This window comes from Fukomys damarensis, unplaced genomic scaffold (genome assembly GCF_012274545.1).
Source record: "Fukomys damarensis isolate Sample0158 unplaced genomic scaffold, DMR_v1.0_HiC HiC_scaffold_38, whole genome shotgun sequence".
In the NCBI taxonomy this organism is placed as follows: domain Eukaryota; kingdom Metazoa; phylum Chordata; class Mammalia; order Rodentia; family Bathyergidae; genus Fukomys; species Fukomys damarensis.
This window is the reverse complement of record NW_022900950.1, coordinates 2,485,211-2,505,637: the sequence shown is the minus strand read 5'-3', so window position 1 is coordinate 2,505,637 and position 20,427 is coordinate 2,485,211. Positions and strand designations below refer to the sequence as shown.

At 33.2% G+C, this 20,427-nt stretch overlaps 1 protein-coding gene across 3 annotated transcripts in view; it reads right to left on the bottom strand.

The window, feature by feature from the left end:
- Hspa4l (heat shock protein family A (Hsp70) member 4 like) overlaps positions 1-20,427 on the bottom strand; it is a 54,893-nt gene that overhangs the window by 16,207 nt on the left and 18,259 nt on the right. For all 3 annotated transcript variants that reach the window (XM_033759890.1, XM_010618851.3, XM_010618850.3), the window contains exons 4-13: positions 19,182-19,304; positions 16,739-16,838; positions 16,257-16,390; positions 14,122-14,366; positions 13,909-13,985; positions 12,514-12,665; positions 12,012-12,118; positions 8,121-8,254; positions 6,215-6,414; positions 860-958 (exon numbers count right to left, since the gene is read on the bottom strand). In XM_033759890.1, coding sequence (XP_033615781.1) covers positions 860-958; positions 6,215-6,414; positions 8,121-8,254; positions 12,012-12,118; positions 12,514-12,665; positions 13,909-13,985; positions 14,122-14,366; positions 16,257-16,390; positions 16,739-16,838; positions 19,182-19,304 — 1,371 coding nt within the window. The remainder of the gene's footprint in view (positions 1-859; positions 959-6,214; positions 6,415-8,120; positions 8,255-12,011; positions 12,119-12,513; positions 12,666-13,908; positions 13,986-14,121; positions 14,367-16,256; positions 16,391-16,738; positions 16,839-19,181; positions 19,305-20,427) is intronic.

Below are 20,427 nucleotides of genomic sequence, written 5' to 3'. Positions count from 1 at the left end.
GAACCCCTGTTAAAAAAAAAAAAAAAAAAAAGTACCAATAAATGCTTTGCTAAAAAACAAAAACATAATAATTTTAGAGTCTAGGATTTGAAACCTCTGTGAAAAAAATCCATATAGCTAATCTGTACAAAATGTACTCTGTGCATCTTACAAAAATCTGTTAAAGATGGCTTACATCTCTAGCTACACTTGTAGCTAGACTGGGGCAGGCCGTCTGTCTCATTTACTTCTTGAAGTACTGGGGACTGAACTCAGGACCTCTACACTAAGCTACATTTCCAGCCCATTTTTATTTTGAAAGAGTTACTACACTGCCCAGGCTGGGATTGAATTTGCAAGTCTCTTAGCTTCCCAGAGGGCTGGGATTACATACAGTCATGTGTTAACACACCCAACTGTCTCCTTTTTTATTGGTAGTGATTATCTCAGTATTATAATTATTCTCAATAATAAAGTCATTTATCATTTAAATTTTTATATTTTAAAATACTTTTGCACAAAGAAAAGTGTGATATTCAGGAAAATGCTTAAGGAGTGGTTAATTCTGTGATAAGGGCATTGCAAATTTAATTTTCCTTCATTTGGCTTGTTTCATTGTATATTTTGAAGGCTTATGATTTTTAATTAGAAAAGAGTTATTGGGAAATAGTTTTTCCCCATCAGAAAAACAATTTTGTCCTATTAACCTTTGCACTAAAAATACTGAAATGTATTTATTCTAGCTATGGAGCTTTCTGTTCTTTTCTACAGTATTAACATTTAAAATATCAAGTATATTAGGAACAAGCATTATAGAGCAAATATATCAATTAAAGATACAAATCTTTCAAGACCCAACTACAGAAAAAGTAAACCAAACCTTTGTTTTGGCTCCTGTATGGTCAATTTCCTCTTCTGGGGTATGTTCAGCATGACCTTTTTGATTACCTCCTTCTTCTTGGTCAACCTGCATTTTATCCTACCAAGAAAATATGTAACTGATAATTTATGTCATCTCTTTTTAAAAAAATTAAACTGCATCTTAGAATTTAAGCCTGTTCTGGGATATATGAACACAGTAGAGGCTTATGTTTTAGATGAGATTAACAACAACAAACAGATTAACAGGTAAGTAAAATAAAAATATCTATATGATGTTGTGTGAATAAACCTTGTTTCATTTACCTGTGACCAAATAATTGCAAAATACAGAAAGCCGTCCTCAAACTTACAAATCAAGATTTATAAAAGGAGGCTTACAAAAAACCTGTCCAAGTTGATATGAAAACCATTTATAAAGATCTTAACATTGGAAAATAAATTTAAGAAAAAATTTTTGTTTTAAAAATTCAATTATATATTTTTTAAAAGAGTAAAATACTGAAGGAAATTCAAAACTGGCAGAGGAGATGTTTCTGATATAAACTTTAAACTTTTAACCAATAAAAACCCCCAAATTGACTATTTGGCAAACAATCTTTAGTAATACATTTTTTGGACACTTAATCCTATCCACCACTATTCTCCTGAAAAAAAGAAAAACCTAAATACAGGAATCAGAATAAATTATATATTCATCTTCAGTTATACTGTGAATTAAGTAAATATGCAATACCTGAAACTTATCTTGAGTAAATGTTCATTTGTGCTAAAGAGAAAAATAAAAGGCTAATTCTTTGTAGTTAAAATAATTAATTCTGATATTCTAGCTTCTTTCACCTCCCTAAACCCTGTTAACGGACAAGAGGTTTAAAAAAAAAGTGATAGTGAGTTGGGGTCATGTATTAACTCTTATGTATTATTAAGGAAAAAATGCTGTCAAATGGACATAATGCTTTATCATTTATAATTTTAAATTTATTCAAAGAACTTTTCTATTGTTTATGTATTTGTACGTTTTTCGTATGTACAAAAAAACCCCACAAATAAGGTATTTCTAGAACTTTTTTACATGTAGAATCTAAACTGTTCTCAACCACTTAATTAGTTGGTAATGTTTTTTTCTATCTAGTATCAACCTCAGTGCCAGCAGGATTTGTGAGCCAGCATTTGTTTAAAAAATGGATCTTATGTTTTCTTACAAGCTATTGCCACTTATTCTGCAAGTTTTAAAATTTTGTTTTACCAGAAGAAAGTCAGTTAATTGTTTTCAGGCAACAACCAGGACTTGTATTCCTTCCTTAAATGGTCCAAAGGAAGACCATTCCAACTGCCTACTTATGTATTCCTTCCTTGAAATGGTCTGTAGGATGATGTAGTTGCAACTGCCTCATTGTGCTACTAGGAATAACAATCATACTCACATATGTACTGGTTCTGAGAACTGTTATGTCTACTGCCGTTGGTGAATATAAAATGTTATCATTTGCAGTGATTAACCCATCACGATTTGATTACTGTTTTTTTTGAGACAGGGTCTCACTATCCTATGTAGCTCAGGCTGGACCTTAACTCAGATCCTACTGCCTCAGCCTGTAGAATGCCAGATTATAAGTATGCATCACCATTCCCAGCTCTAATTTTGTATATATTTAAAAGTAGATAATTGCAATCTTATAACATATGCACGTGTGTAATGATGTGTTAATGCCTTATTAAAATGACTTTAAAAGAATATTAACAATAGTAGTGAAATTAATGGAATAGACTATAGTAGACTCTGGCTTCTCTGACTGATTTTTAACCCGTGAGAGGTGAAACTATCTTTCAACTTCCTGCCGTATCCAACCATATATTTTAGGTGCTCATCATTATTTACTGAATAAAATAAAAAGCACTTGTGTATATGATCCAGAATCATTATTGTAAACTACAGGCTTTCACTGATTTGTTCCATGATCTACTTTTTCAATTTCATTCTTTTCTTGCTAAATTTCCCCTTCATTCATACCAGCTACTGTTCTTTTTGTTACAAGAATAAAGAACTTCCTGTCTCCTGGTCTTTGTGCTTGTTATTCCCTCTGCCTGGACAACTAAGTATCCCCTCCCTCCTTATCCTCAAAATGTGTTTTTCGTCTTTCAGGCTATCTTAACCTACTACATGGCTTTCTTCATCATAATTCCCACTGTGCATCCCCATTCATTTCTTTTATATGATATTTTGTTACTTTCTTGCCTGGAGTTTTCCGCTAGAATGTAAGTTACAGATGTAGAAGGACCTTTTCTATCTTGTTTATTATTGTACTTGAAATGCCTAGAAGAATCCTCACTACACATACTCAAGTATTCTGAATTAAAAAGTAGATAAAAAGCTCAGATAGTAATTAGGAAACAAAACAGTGGTAGATTAGCATGATGAACAGAATGCTTTCTTTGGTTTCTGGTGTTATGCAGTCTATGATGTGATAACTTCTTAATAGACCCAGATATTAATATACACCAATAAGAAAGGTGTCAATTTTTTCAGATATTCTTATACTAAAGTAGACATATTTTCAGGAACATCTAACTACCTTAATTTTGAATGAAAAAATGAGACACATAAAGTAGTCTTTCATAAATTAACTCTCATCGGGAAAAGGCTCTTACTATGTCAGAGCTAGCAATGTTTAGCAGTAAGGGGAATATTAACAACTTAATACCTTCTTATTTTCCCCTCTAAAATATAAACAGTTTCCATAGTCTATTCTCAATTAGTTCATGCTTTGGGAAAAAAGAAAATGGTAACTTTATGATCTTTAAGCCTTAAGCCTTTTTTAAACCTTTGGATACAGAATTAAAGAGAAAAATTCTACAGAGAACCATTAAGAAATAAAGGACACAAGGTATTTTCTACACATGTGCTAATATTAGCTCTTATATTAGAAATGATAAGGAAATAAAAAACAACTTACCCAGCACCTATTTTATCAGCTATGGTAGTGATTTAAAAGAAGATAATATATGTGTGATGTACTTACCACAAATGCTTAAGTATACGATCCATAATATTAGTTACCCCTTTTCCTTGATTACATAAATTATAGAAGGAGTATGTAGGAATATCTTATCTACCTGTAAATTCTTATATGAAAACCTTAACTACCTGGAAATGTTCTAGTCAACCCTGTGCTCACTTTGGCAGCACATATACTAAAATTGTTCTAGTCAACCCTAAACACTTCATCCCAAAACATTAATCCAAAACAAGTATCTGAGTGGCTAAAGTAGTTATCACTAGTCCATGTACATTTTTTTTTTGGTACCGGGGATTGAACTCGGGTCCTTGCGCTTGCAAGGCAGGGCACCGAACCGCTGAGCTAAATCCCCGGCCCCCGTGTACATTATTTATAGGCAAGTCTTTTAAGTTTCACATCCAGAAAGTATCCTAAAGTACTGGTTAACTGGATTTCCACTTCACAAACAGAAGCAGCAAATAAGAAATTTTAAGGAAAATAGGACGGAGTGGGTACCATACTATTCTTACTTTATTTCCTGTTCTCAGGGGTTCACTAACATTATATAGACAAAATTAGAGTGGCGAGAATTACTTAAAAAGGAGGTGAAGAAAGTGAAATGGTTACAAATAACTGATCCTCAAAGGTATACAGAGTACTTTCAACTACAGTAAAAATAAATATTAATGGATTAAATTTATATATCTGACATACATTATTGTGAATTATAATTTTTGTTTGTTTATTTTTTGAGACAGGGTCTCACTTGCAATGTGGGGTGGCCTTGGACTCCTGGTGATCCTCCTGTCTCAGCCTCCTAAGTACTGGGATTAGAGACATGTGCTATTGTGCCCAGCTATTGTGAATTGTAATTTAAAAAATAATAATTTTTCATTATCATCTGCATGTTAATTTTTTAAAAAGTGACTATTTTACTAACAGATTGGGACTTTCCTCTTTATCAATTCAAGTAAGGGATTATGAGATAATACATGGGAAGCATGAAAAAGATGCCATGGTATCTTAAATGAAGTGCTTTATAGGCTAGTGGTTCAATTTTGATCATTGAGAAAAGATTATACAGTACTTATTAAAATTATACAGTACTTATTAAAAATAAAAGACAATCTTCAAAGAAGGGAGAAATCATATTCACCCATAGTTTTCGAGATGGGTTTCACCATATTGCCCAGGCTGGTTTTGGATTAGTGGGTGCAAGTGATTTTCCTCTGAGACTACACAGGCACTTGCCACCATGCCTGCCTTGGAAACTTATTGTTTTTTTCTGTAGTGGGGGTTGAACCAAGAGCCTTGAGCACACTAGGCAAACACTCTCCCACTGAGCTATAACCTCAGGCCATTCTTTTTTTTCTGTACCAGGGATTGCACTCAGGACCTTGCACTTGCCAGGTGCTGTGCCACTGCACTAAATCCCCGGCACCAAACCCATTCTTAATATGAACAAATAGATGAAAAATCTAGGGCTGATTTCCAAATTGGGACTGGAAAAAAATTCAACAAATGCCATTAACAATACTTTACAAAGAGTACACATAAAAATGATGCAAACACATATAAATTTTATGCAATGAAATATAATCAAGTAACCATAACATTCCTTATGCCAAAAGTAAACTTGGTATCACATAACAAAGAAAAAATATAAAGTCAACATTTGATTGCTACAGAATTTATAGCACTCTTCTGTTTAACTGTCATGGACATTCCCTAACTAAACCCTGGGGGAGAGGCAAGTCATACACTTGTATTTTCAGTTTAAAAATATGTGCGTGGATAGTGTATGTGTATAGTGAATATATGTGTGCATAGTTCAAAACTTAATCTGAACTGATTTTAGCTATAGGCTAAAATTCAAGCACTACTAGGGCTGGGAATTTAGCTCAGTGGCACTGTGCCTGCTGCACAAGTACAAGGTCCTAAGTTCGATACCGACCAAAAAAAAAAAAAATCAAGCACTAATAAAACAACACTGCTTTAACGGAAACAGAAACAAAGAACTTGAGATGATTTCAAATTCACATGCTTCATAATGCTAAGTCCCACAAGCCCCTGAAAAGTGTAATAGAGTGTGAAAGATGAAGAGTATTTAAGTAGAATTATTCTTTAATAAAGTGCACACACAGTGGTTCCAGTGCCTGCTTCACAAGCACAAGGGCCCGAGTTCGATCCCTGGTTCCAAAAATTAAAAAAATAAAATAAAATAAAAAAATAAAGTGCACACTGATCATATAGCAGAAATTCAAAGCAAAACCTCAGAAATTAACATACTCAGCTAATAAAAGTACCAATTATAAAATGCTATATAATCATAGTAGCCTTGTGATAGGACTTCTACATACCACATCATCTTTGTTTTCACTCTTAAATGAAGTTTCTGTCTCCATAGGAGCATCACTATATTCCCCTTCCAAATTTTGCTTCTCAATTACTGATGCACTAGCCACACTGAAGATTCCATGGATGTTAACACGAACTTTAACCTTTACTTTGGAATTATCACCATCAGATTGTGCAAAAACATTCTGAATAGTGAAGGTCCCTTAAGGAAAAAAGAGCTATGATCAGTATCAATTTTTATTCAATAATTTGGACTGTCATCTGAAGATGATGGCAAATAAATGTAAAATAGTGATCAGATTAAAATTACTATGGGGCATGCACTTTTCCCAGGGTATCTCTTTCACAGCAAAGCAAACCTGTTATTAACTCTCAGAAAGGTCAAGTAACTTGTCCTAAATCATCAATGCTATGAAAAAAGAGTTGGAATATGATGCTACTTTAAAACCAAAATAACAAAATTCAATTCCTAAACATGAAAACAAAATAGTATTACATTTTTGGTGTTATATTTACAAATCATAATCATCCTGGTAATGCATAAATAAAAAAAGACAAAGACAATTTTGGATTCCTAAGCAAAATTAAAAGAGAGAATGCTACACAAAGAAATTGGGTAGTAAAAAATTTGGCTGACCTTTTTTTGAGTTGTATCCCAACATCACAACATTCATATGCTGAAGTTCTAACCACCCAGTAACTCAGGAGTGACTGTTTATGAAGAAAGAATCTTCAAAGAGGTAATTAAATTGAAATGAGATCATTAGGGTGGGCCCTAATTCAGTGTGACTGATGTCCTTACAAAAGAGAAATTTGAAGAAAGACGCATACAAATGTGAGAGAATGTCATGAGAACATGAAGACGGTCATCTAGAAACCAAGGAGAGTAAACTAGAATGGATCCTTCCTTTATAGCCATCAGAAGAAACCACACTTGCTGATACCTTCATTTCAGAATTCTAGCTTCCACAACTGAGACAATACACAGTCTGCAAAAACAAGTATACATCAGGAAAAGATAAACTTGTATACATATTTTAATAATAAATTTGAGAAATCATGTGATTAATACAGATTACCTTTGACCTCTACAATTACAAGAGGTATCAAAGTGGTAGCCATTAGCTTCGACATTTATTAGTATGGTGAACTGCTTAAGTGTGTATACATTTTTTTTTTTGGCAGACTCTGTATATTTCTATTGTTTAAGTCATCTAGCTTGTGGTACCTAATAACAATCTTACTGAACTAACATAACTTTCAATAACTTCTGCTTTAAACAATGTAGTAGAAAATAATTTAGTCTCCTTTTACTCTATCGGTATTTACACAATTTTAAAATTTAAAAACTGCTTCATTTTAAATGCTATAAAATCATGTTCTGTTTTACAGCATCTGAAATGATTAGTTAAAATGGGTATTATAGTGTCCTGTTCTCACTTTCAGATTATTACAACAATATTTATTATAGCTGTTGCCTGTGAACAAATTTGAAAATCCGAAGTCAGTATGTTAGCACAGTTTGACCTAAGTTTTCCTAAAATATACTCACAAACTTTTTAGATCAATTGTAGAGCATTGTAAATACAGAAATCAAAATGAATTAAGAATAGTCAAAATATGTGCACTTATTCTAGAAATAAAATGGGCACAAAAAAGTGCATATTTAGAGGAAAGTACAACTAACTTTCTTGGAAAATCCAGGGCTGGTTTAGCTGAAATGTCCTGTTTCCTTGATTCTATGTATTATTATTTTTATTTTTTTATTTTTTGGTACCAGGGATCGAACTCAGGTCCTCGCGCTTGTGAAACAGGTGGCAGAACCACTGAGCTAAGTCCCTGGCTAGTCTATGTATTATTTATAAAAGCCAAAAAATTATGGAAATTTTTTTTCTTGACTTTTCTTACCAATTCTTGGATCAGGATAAGGCACTTCATGTAAGTTAGTATAAAATGCTTCTAGTTCAAATGGCTCCTTCTTGTGGAAAGTAATAACTTTTGAGAACGGGGCAGGATGGTTCTTACAGAATACTTCACATTCCCTAAAATGTGGTAGGAGAGACACTCAAACACAAATAGGAAGTTGCTCATGAACCTAATTACAAAATCCATAAATCTTTAATTCACAAGGAGCAATTACAAAGATATCTATGTACAAATGTAAGAAAAAATTACTGATCCTGCTTCAAACATGCATTTTGCCAAGTTTATGGCTCAAAGGTCTCTAAATGTCTATCATAGTAAAACAATTCTATAATACTAAAAACAAACATTTCCTGAGAATATGTGTATTTTAAGGTCAACACGCAGGGTCCTCATACCAGGTTCTGCCCATTAACTTCCAAAAATACTTGCCATATACAACCTTCTTTCATTCTACCTACCTTTTTATTTATTTTTTCTCATTAAGTTTATTGGTACTTTTTAAGTATACAGTATGGTTACATTTATCATTGGGATCTTGTACCTTTACATGACAGATCTTGGTTCTCATTTTTCTCCCCATATCCCTGCCCTCCCTTCATCCCTCCACTCCTCCTTATTTATACGGATTGAACTTGGGTCCTTGTGCTTGCAAGGCAGGCCACCGAACTACTGAGCTAAATCCTCGGCCCAATTTTTTCCTTTTCTCATATTTTTTCTTTTCCCTTCTTTCCTTTCCTTTTTTAACTACTGAGCTAAATCCTCGGCCCAATTTTTTCCTTTTCTCATATTTTTTCTTTTCCCTTCTTTCCTTTCCCCTACCCTTCCCACTTCCTCTACTCATTTAGTCCTTTTCTTCCTATTTCACATTATCAATTATACATTTTGATCCGTATTTACACTTTTAGAAAAGCTATTTGGTATTTACACGTGTGTCCTATTTATTTCACTTAAAGAATATGGCCTCAATATGCATCCGTTTAGCTATAAATGACTTTAGTTTCTCATTCTTTATGACTGAGTAGTATTCCAGCTTAGAGAAAACCCACATCTTCTTTATCCAGTCTCCAGCTGATGGACAATTGGGCTCTTTCCAAGTTTTAGCTATTACAGACTGTGCCACTATAAACATAGCTGTGCATATATCACTGTGATATGATTCTTTTATTTCTTTTGGAAAGATACCCAGCAGAAGGATAGCTGGGTCAAATGGGACTTCTAATCCTAGTTTTTTGAGTTATCTCCATATTGATTTCCACAGTGGTTACACCAGTCTGCACTCCCACCTACAATGGAGAAGGGTTTCTTTCTCCCCATACACTGCTAGCATTTGTTATTGGTTGATTTCTTGATAGCAACTATCTTTCTGGGGTGATGCAGAATCTCAGTACTGTTTTCATCTGCATCTCTCAAATGATCAGTGATGGGCCAGGTGTGGTGGCACACACCTATAATCCCAGCGCTCCGGAGGCTGAGGCAAGAGGATTTCTGTGAGTTTGAGACCAGCCTGGGCTACATAGTGAGAGTTCCAGGTCAGTCTCAACTACATAGTGAGACTGTCTCACCCCCCGCCCCCAACAACACCAAAAAAAAAAACAAAAACAAACCAAAAAACCCAAACAAATGACCAGTGATGTTTAAAATTTTTTCATGTATTTGCTGCTTTTACTTGTTTGGCTGAAAAATGTCTGTTCATTTCAGATGCCCATTTTTAATTGGGTCTTTATATTGGGGGGGTCTTATTTTTTTGAGTTCTTTATGTATTCTAGATAGCAGACCTTGTCTAAGAAACAGCTGGTAAAATTTTTTTCCGACGTTGTAGGTTGTCTCTTAGCTCTGTTGGTTGTTTCTCTTGCAGTGCAGAAGCTTTTTAATAAAAAAGATGGGATCCCAGTTGTTGATTCATTATGCTAGTTCTTCTGCTACTGAAGATTTGTTCACAAAGACTTTTCCTATGCCAGTGTCTCTGAGAGTTCTACCTATCTTCCAGCAAGTTTAGTGTTTAATATTTAGATCTTTAATCCACTTGGATTTTCGTTTAGTGCACGGTGAAAGATAAGGGTCTAGCTTTAATTTTAATCTTTGGCAGGTTGAAATGCAGTTTTTCCAACACAATTTATTGAAGAGGCTATCTTTCGTCCAGTGAGGATGGTTGGCTCCTTTGTCAAAGATGAAGTAGTCTAGCTACTTTAAGACCATTCATTTGGAAATAATTTTAAAGTTACACAGGGTTCAAAAATATAGATAGAACAAGGAACATCTTTTATCTAGGTTTGCTGTAAACATTTTATTCATTGTCTCATCATTTGGAAGCACAAAGTATTTTTTGTGAACCAACTGAAAGAAGTACATACATTATTCTTCTTTCACTTTAAATAGTTCAGTGTGTATTTCCCTGATAGGGATATTTTCCGATAATTTATTATTGATATTCCCAAAATTGTAGTTGATACAACAATGCCCTTGGAAGTATTTTGTATTTCATAATACAAGAAAAGTTTTAAACCCACACAAACTAAAATTCTTCAAACACTGTAACAGAATTGATTTATAACTGTTATTTTTAGTGGCCCATAAACTTACTCTTTACCATTATATATCATCATCTTAATGACTTATTATTTTCCAACTAACTATGCAAGGTGTGAAAAATCTTCACATTTATGAACCTTTTCCTCTGTCCTTATTGTCAAGAGCATAACAAATACCACCTTTTTTTTTTTTTACTATAATCATTAGGATATACTTTTCAATTTAGCTCCCTATATATTTTCTTAACTGAAATTAAACTTCTCAGAATAATACTCACCTTGCCTCAAAACTGACCTTAAAACAAGCCATTCAAATGTTCTTACAAGTCATTTAGATAAAGCTCATAATCCACATTTTAAAAATCTGTACAATTTCAAAAACTCAATTTCGTGGCGATATTGATATACAGAACACAGAACAAAAAAATTGAGAGGAACTTCAAAATGTAACTACAGCTTTAGCCACTTTATAGGATATACTGGTGAAAAGTACGCAAGTAAAATATTCAAACACCAATTTTGATTTTGGTAGGAAAACAAGCTACTTCAGTCGTGGGTAGTGCATTGTGAATAAAATGTAGATGTCAACAAAAGATTTAAGTTTGCAATAATAAGATTTCACTAACCACATGTTACATTTAAAAGCATAGAAGAAAATGAACCAGGACAGGTAATCTCATGAATGTTACACAAATATATATTATCACAGTTTTTTGGTTACTTTAAGTTGGAAATAATAATGTGCATACTCTAGATCAACAATTCTATTCCTACACTGCTTACCAGACACAGCTGGACAAAGATATATGCTCAAATATGTTTCTAATAACATTACTTAAAATAGCAAAATTATTATCTTAGTTAAGTTTATTATAGCATACATAAACTTGAAAAAGTTATTGTCTGTTAACAAGGAAAGGTAATATACAAAAAAGTTTTAAAAGCAAGATGCAGTGGAGATGTAAGATCATGAATATACTGAATAGGTGCATGCTTTTACTTATGGACATTCAAAAACAAGGCCTGTAAAAATAACACTAGCTATTAAAAATGGTAACCTCTGTAAAAACGGGCTATGGCTGCTGGGTACAGTAAATACAGATATTCAAGTTCTAACATTTGTATTCTGTAATTCTCATTTTAAAACAAGCATGTTTTATTTTTATAATAAATATGAACTTATAAATATGCCCATTATGGATCTATCATTTTTACATTCTAAAACTTTATTTTGAAGTATTTGACAAAATTATAACAAGTATAAATGCCTCTAACTTAGAAAAAGTAGGTTAAATTGGTTAAAGATTTATGATAAGCTCTAACGGAGATTTTAAAAATAACTCACCCAGTTCCATCATCAAAAGAGGTCTTCCATCTTAATGTGACTGAATAGGGAATGATGTCTGTTATAGAAAATTCACGCACTTTAAATGCTGGTGAGAGAATTGCACACTGAAAATAAGAAAGAATATCTATTTGAATCAACAGATAACAATCTTATTTAACCCTGACTGAATTGCTTAATGAAGTCCTTCTAGTTAAAACTGTTACATGTAAAAATTCCTGTTTTTTAAGAGCCAGAGAATTTTTGGGGAACCTTATAAAAATTAATGTAACAACATTTTCAAGTCTCCAAAAGGAATTTTAAATGGGCATGATTTCAAGAATTTATAAATGTTCTTTCAGTGTAGATATAAAATCCTATTATAGTTTAAAAATATAAAATGATACAAGAATGTACTAGGAATAACTTCAGTTTACTCTGGCTTATTGATAGGTAATCAAAATATTTGAAAGGCTACTTTAGACCTGTTACCACTTCTAGTAAAGTATAAAGAAAAAGAAACCTGCAATGCACATCCTCTTGCAACAGCTTCATCAGCATTTAAAGTGGTACTTATATCTTTAAGAAAGAACTTCGTAATCTGTTCCTTCACTGCAGGAATTCGTGTTGCTCCTCCTACAATTTCTATACTACTTATGTCTTCACGTTGTAGGTCTGGAAAATAAAATATTTTTCAGAGAGGAAAATGTGATAATCCTGAAAAGTCTATGAACAGTAGGCTTTGGAATTTTTTTTGTTTTGGTGGGCAGGGTTTAAACAGCATCTTGTGATGTAGCTCAAATTGGCCTTAAACTATGTAGCCCAGGCTGGCCTCATACTTCCAGTGACCTTCCTGCCTCAGTCTCCCAAGAGCTGGGATTACAGAGGTATGCCTCCACTCTGGGAGCTGCAAAGTATTTTTTTAAAGGTGGATTTTTTAATATGTACAAAAGAAGATAAAATAGACAAAAACAAAATTTCAAAATATTCCAATTTAATAAATATTAATTATGTATGACATAGGCACTGGACTTGGTCCAGACTCTTGGAGTAACATTAGGGACCTCCTGAATTTTAAAGAATCTCTTTTAGAGTCCTTCAGTTTTCTTTTAACGCACAAACCTCCACAGAAAGTATTGTTAATTGGTTACTAAAACCATTTTTTTTGTGTGTGTGGCAGGCCTTGTACATTCTAGGTAAGTACTATTACTGCTGAGTCTCAGCCTTTTTATGTTATCCCCGCCCCCCCCCCCGCTTTTATTTTTGGTACTAGGGATCAAACTCGGGACCTTGCACTTGTGAGGCAGGTGGCAGCACTACTGAGCTAAATGCCCGGTATCTTTTAACTTTTTAATCTTGAGGGAGATACATGATAATAGAGATCAAATGGAATTTTTGATTTTAGTTTTTGTGAGAAACTCCATTCTGATTTGCATAGTGATTATAGTAATTTATACTTCCTTTTTCTTATTTGAGACAGGGTCTTGGTGAGTTGTCCAGGCTACTCTTCTGAGTAGCTGGGATTATAGGCATGTGCCATTCTGCCTGGCTTTGAATTCTAAAAGTCATTTAAAAAGCAATCACATCTCCATTTCTACCTTAATTTCATGTCACAATGTTCTAATCTTATAAACACCTCCAAACAAAAGTAGCATAAGCTTTATGATGTAAATAATACTCAAGAAAAAATTCTCAGAAAGCCAGATTTCCAATGCCCTATCTTATGACTAAAGAATTTAATATCCTCTTAAAAATGAGAAATATCTTTTTTTCCCCCAGTACTGGGGATAGAACTCAGGACCTTACACCTGCAAGGCAGGTGTGGTACCACTGAGCCACAAGAAATATCTTTTTAAAGAAAATGAAGTTTTTAATTGTTTTACCACACAGTTCACTTTTGACAGAAATTTCTACTTACTAGCCTGTTCCATTACTGCTCTTAAAGGTGGTTCAACTCTGGCCAAGAGAGAAGCACACAACTGTTCATATTGAGCCCTGTGGGAGGGGGGAAAAAACAACATTGTTTTGGGATAAAAGGTTGAGCATAGTTTCTAAAATACCAGAATAAAAAAGAATCAGATGGGATCTAAACATTATAAAACACTTTTCAAACTGAAAATATACAGGGTACCTGTTCATTTTACTAGAAACATCAAGGTCATTCATGAAACACTCAATGTTCAATGGAAGATCTGATGCATTTGCACTCATTAGCTTCTTTAGTTTTTCACATTCCTGATATAAACGCAACAAGGCCCGAGAGTTTTCTTTCACATTTATCTTATATTTGATCTTGAACTCATCACAGAAGTAGTCTACTAAAGCCTCATCAAAGTTCCTGCCACCCAAATATGGGTCAAAGGTAGTAGCCAAGACCTGTTTAATTGAAAAAGCAGAACTGAATTTTCAGAAACATAGATTAATAAAAAGCAAAAGCAAAACCTCTAATATGATAATAAAAAAATAAACCTAAGAACTCTGAATCACAGTGGTGCCAAATTTGGAATCAGTTTTAGTATCACCTACATTTAGCTAACATATTTCCTTTCTTTCAATTATATGCTTTACAGTTACAGATCTATGTGTCATAACTTAAAGAATAATTCTAATTCTGAAATAATTAAAGTAAAACTTCATTATCTCATGTTCTTTGATTCCATAGTGACACTGTACTAAAAGCCAATTTTTTTTTTTTTTTGGTTTTTTTGAGGCAGGGTCTCACTATGTAGTTGAGACTGACCTGGAACTCACTATGTAGCCCAGGCTGGTCTCAAACTCACAGCGATCCTTCTGCCTCAGCCTCCCGAGTGCTAGGATTACAGGCATGTGCCACCACGTCCAGCCGCTAAAAACCAATTTGAAGAGAGTAAGAAACACGTCTAAGATATAAACAAGAACAAAACATTTAAAAATAGTAGATCTAAAGATTAAATCTAAAATACTGTAAATGTTCCAATATACAAGTCAGTAATTAGGCTTCCTGTTACCTAAAATAAGAAAGAAATAAAACTCTGGCTTATTCTTAAAAAAAAAAAAACTTAAAGGACTACATGAAGTCAGGCATGGTAGTGCATGCGTATAATCCCAGGTACTCAGGAGGTTGAGGTAGGAGAATCAACAGTTTGAGACATGCTGGGCAATATAATGAGATTCCATCTCAAAGGAAGGAGAAAAAAGAATATATGAGATAGCAAAAAAGAAAACAGAAATACAGAGATAGAATTAAATAAGTTCCTTCAGGAGCCAGGCCTATAACTCCAGCATTCGGGAGGATGAGGCAGAAAGATCCCTGCAAGACAGTCTTTATCAGACTTTTGAAAAACTCCATGATCTAAAAATTATACACTACTGAGCTGTTATCTACTAAAATGGAAGGGAAAATACTCTAAATTATGTTATCGAGGCATGGTGGCGCACAACTGTAGTTCTAACACTCAGGAGGCTGAGGCAGGAAGATCACCATGAGTGTGAGGCCAGCCTGGACTACATAGTGAGTTCAAGGACAGCCTGAACTACACAACAAGACCTTGTCTTAACCCCCTACCCTGGCAAAAAGTTAAAATGTCAGGCTAAAGACAAAGGAATAAACCTATTTATACTTAAAACAAATAAACAAACACCCAAAGCAAACAAACAAACAAAAAAACAACTCCCCTGAATTCAGCATGAGTCATTTCCCTTTAATGTTCTACAAAGGGCTCTTGCAGAGTTGGATAAACCAAAGCACGTTATCTTCTCAGTAAACTCTACTCATAATGCATGGTGGAGAGAGCGTAAGTGTAGACAAATAGTCCATACTTTCACAATAATAAAAATGAACATAAAACTAAATATAGACCATAAAAACACAAACACATAGAAGTAAATGCTACATTGTACAAAATTTTTAATTAGGACTCCTAGAAAGACTTTTAAATAATATGACTCATTTTAGAAAATGTTTCCTGTAAGATTATGTATGCTCCCTGGTAATTGATTTAAAACCTAAGAAAAACAATAAAAATAGCTAACAAATATTATAGCAAGTATTATATGCTAGGCATCCCAAGCATTTTATGTACATTAACTCATTTTTCCTCAAAAAATTCTAGTAGATAGTTTCTGATATTATCCCCAGAAAAGGAAATTTAAGATTTAGGGAGGTTAAGAAACTTGCTCAAGGTCAATTTTTAAGGGGCAGAGGCAAGGTTAAAGCCCATGTACTAAGGTTCTCTATATAGTCTGTGCTCTTAATAAGTTAAATATAGTAATCACTTATTTACTTACTTTAAGTTTTCCTTTGTTAAAAGCACAAACTGAGACCTGATAGGCAGAATGTCCCATATCAATAAATACTACATTTCTTGGTTTCTCATCTAACGAGGGCAGATCCTGTTTATAAATTCCATATGCTAGTGCAACTGCGTAAGAACAAAGAATCAGGTTAATTCTAGTATCACAATTACTTGGAAAACAAGAGATAAGTTGCTTTAATACTGTACTGTACTTTAATACACAGTACAGTAATATAATTATTAGTTTAAAAGTAAATTCACTTTTCATAGTTTTTTAATGTCCTACTCATCTTTAAGTCTATAATAGTAAGTACTCTTAATAGTCAACAAGACATATTTAACTTCTTCCAAAACGTTCTACTACAAAGCAACAAGCTTACAAGAACCAATACACAGTAAGAATTAAAAATAACTATATTATTAGATAGAAAAAAACCTTTCTGATAGTAATTCTCTAAACTCTGGCATGCTTACCTGCTGTAGTTTCATTCATTAGTCTTAAACAATTTAAGCCTGCAACCTGGGCTGCAGCCAGTACAGACCTTCTCTCAGCATCAGTAAAAAAGCTAGGAACCTGATATATAAAAACAATAAGTTAGTTTGAGGTAACACATTTACTTAAATATTTCATCAAAGAAAAATGTAAAATAATTGCACTAAAACTTATTTAAGTTTTAGGCAGAGAATGTTTTAATTAAATAAAAATGTTTTAACCATTTAAAGTAAACGGCAGAATTGCCATTTAAAGTTTGCTTAATCTAAACACTTCTCATATTATTCTGGTTGCTACGTTTTTTGTTTTTTTTTTGGTACCAGGGATTGAACTCAGGTCCTTGTGCTTGTGAGGCAGGTGGTGGCACCACTGAGCTAAATCCCCAGCCCTGGTTGCTAGGCTTTGAATAGTGTTTGTTTCCCTGAAGACTCACATATTAGAAGCTTGCTTTTCAGTGTGGCTCTTTTTCAGTGTAACTCTTAACAGTTGAGCTAGTAGAAGGTTCTCAGGTCACCTGGGGGCCACTGCCTGGAGTGGACCCCAATCTTTTGACTTCCTGTCTGGCAATGTCCCACACACATTCTTGTCATAATACTATTATTAGACCCTTATTATTAAGAGGCTAAATTAATGTGCCCAACTGATCTTGGATTTTCAACTTCCAAATCTTGAGCTAAATAACCCTATTTTCTTTATAAAGTTATTCTATCTCACATATTTTGATAATAGTAATGAAAAATAGACTAACACTGAACTATTAGAAAATGTCAGTAATAATGAAAAAGTGAAAACCTAAGACTGCTAAAATGTGATTAAATACAGTATATATTCATATAATGGTATCCTAATGTCACTGTCAGAATTAGGTAGATCTACATTATCATGGAATAGTACATCATATTAGTACAGTCATGTATAGCATAATTTCATTTTTTGTATGTATATACAACTAGAAAAATAAAATCCCAACTGTTTAAAGTGGTTAAATTTCCAAAAAAGTAGAAATATGTATTGCATGTATTTATTTTATAATCATTAAAAAATTAACTATTTCCTCTAAAAATTAAGTACTCAGACTTAAAGCTAATATTCATCTATACTTGTTTCTGTCAAAGAAAGCAGTTCTTTCAGCCTACAAATTTCTACAAAACTAATTATTAAGTATAGTCATGCACAGGATAACTTAAGGCCCCCCTCCAATTGTAAATAGTCTCCTCAAATGTTTTGTTTTTTGATTTCAAAAATTTCATTCAATATATATTAACACTAGGAAAAGAACCTGAATTTTGTTTGATAAGCTTGCTTATCCTGATCTGGTATTCTCCTTAAAAAAATCTTAAATTATAATTTATGGTTTATCTAAAATTCATTAAACTTATGAACCAAGTAAGTTTGTATTTACTAGGGATCTCGTAGGGCACAAAACAAAATATTTGTCCTTGTAGAGCTCCAATGGGTCAAATACACCAACCACAAAGTTAGTCACAGTTGAGAGTTCTTATTACTGTGTTCTGACACTAATTTCTGACATGAAAACAAAAGCAAGGTTAAACAGGGAAAATATGAAATTAAGATGGATTTTTAATTTTTATCATTTGACATAAACATTCAGGTGACAGTGTAATCAAAGTCACAAACATGAGCTTGAGTATGAACTATATCCCTCAAATTTTTAACTTGCAAAACTGAAGTTAATAATATCTTTGTCAGTGATTCTGAAGATTAAATGGGTTAATACATACAAAATGCCTAAAACAGTACCTAGTCAATGGTAAACTATTATTTACATTACTAGGTGGATAAAATAATGAAGCTTTATGCTTTTCTCCCATTAAACATTCTTTATGCCAGTGAATTACTAAATTCCAAATGCCAATGCATTACTAAATTCACTGAAGAGTTCATGATTCTTTTTCTCATGACACGAGACTCTTATGTAGTAATATATCCATATTAACACAACATTATGTAATTTAAATATTAGTTGACAATATTCAGTGGAATGTCAAGAGACAAGCTAAGTAATCAAATGTTTTGTTAAAGACCCTTTAAAAAAAGATCTTTTTTCTGACATAGGATTTATAGAACCTCAGATTCCCAAATGGAAACTGTATACTCTACCAAAAAATATTAAAATTCTTGGAGGTGGGAAGGTAAGTGCTACTTAGTAAGATTCTTATGTAAGTGATGGGTGTGGTGAAATAGCCACTAAGAATTCACATAGTCAGATTTGCTGATTATCACAATAACTTATGGTAATTTGAATCAGAAATTTTTTCCCGAGAAGGTAATTTTTTAAAAAAGAAAAATTCTAAATTAAGTTAGGCTATTTGGTAGATAGGAGACGAAAGTATAAAGGGAAGAAATGAATTACTATATAACATGAATACAGTGGATGATATGATTTACTGAAGTAAAACTTACTGAAATCACACAATCAGCTACTGGTTTCTTTAAAGCATTTTCTGCAATTTCTTTAAGCTTGGCCAACAGCATTCCAGTAACTTGCTCAATTGCAAAAGGTCTCTCTTCTTCTAGGTACTGCACCTAAAATCAAAGGTAGAGATTGTCATTTATTCCATTCATCAAATAAATATTTAGTGACCTTGTGCTTTATATGTAGTAGATATACAACAGTGAAAAAGATAAAATCCTGGGCTCAAACTTTCATACCAGAAAAAATTTAAAGGATCATGACCTAAATGATAACACTTATAACACCTCTCATTTCTGAGGGTCCATTATCTTACAACCAATAAAATTACTGTCAAGTGTCTCTAATCTTTTATCCTCCACTTTATACAAAAGCAATTTTTATAATTTATTCTCCAAATGTGATACAATAAACAATGAAGGAGAAAAAGTCTCAATTTTTCTTTTGAAACTTTTAACTCTGTGGGTTTAAAATAAAAGCTTTATAGTCATTGGGGAAAAGGAAATGAAAATATCAGAAAAATATTTTCTCTTCTTTTTTCTTTTTTTTTTCAGCTTTAATTGAGTTTATTGGTACATTTTAGGGATACAGTACAGTTACATTCATTGTTGGGATCTTGTACCTCCACATGACAAGTCTTGATTCTCATTTTTTCCCCTTACCCCTGCTCTCCCGTCACCCCCTCCTCCCCTCCCCATCTACAAACACTTTATTTTCATCTTTTCATTATCTCATATTTTTTTCTTTTCCCTTATTACCCTTCCTCTACTCATCCCACTTTCCCTCCATCTTTAACCCTTTTCTTACTATTTCACAGTGTCAATTATCTCATTAGGATCTTATGTACTATTATAGTTTTTCATACCAGAGAAACTATTTGGTATTTACACGTGTGACTTATTTATTTCACTTAGGAGAATACCCTCAATATGTATCCATTTTCCTATGAATGAATCTAATTTCTCATTCTTTATGGCTGAATAGTATTCCATTTTATAGAAAAACCACATCTTCTTTAACCAGTTTCCAACTGATGGGCAAATGGGCTGTTTCCAAGTTTTAGCTATTACAAACTGTGCCGCTATAAACATGGGTGTGCATACTTCTCTGTGATATGATTCTTTTAGTTCTTTTGGAAAGATACCCAGCAGAGGGATGGCTGGGTCAAATGGAACCTCCAGTCCAAGCTCTTTGAGGTATCTCCATATTCATTTCCATAGTGGTTGCACCAGTCTG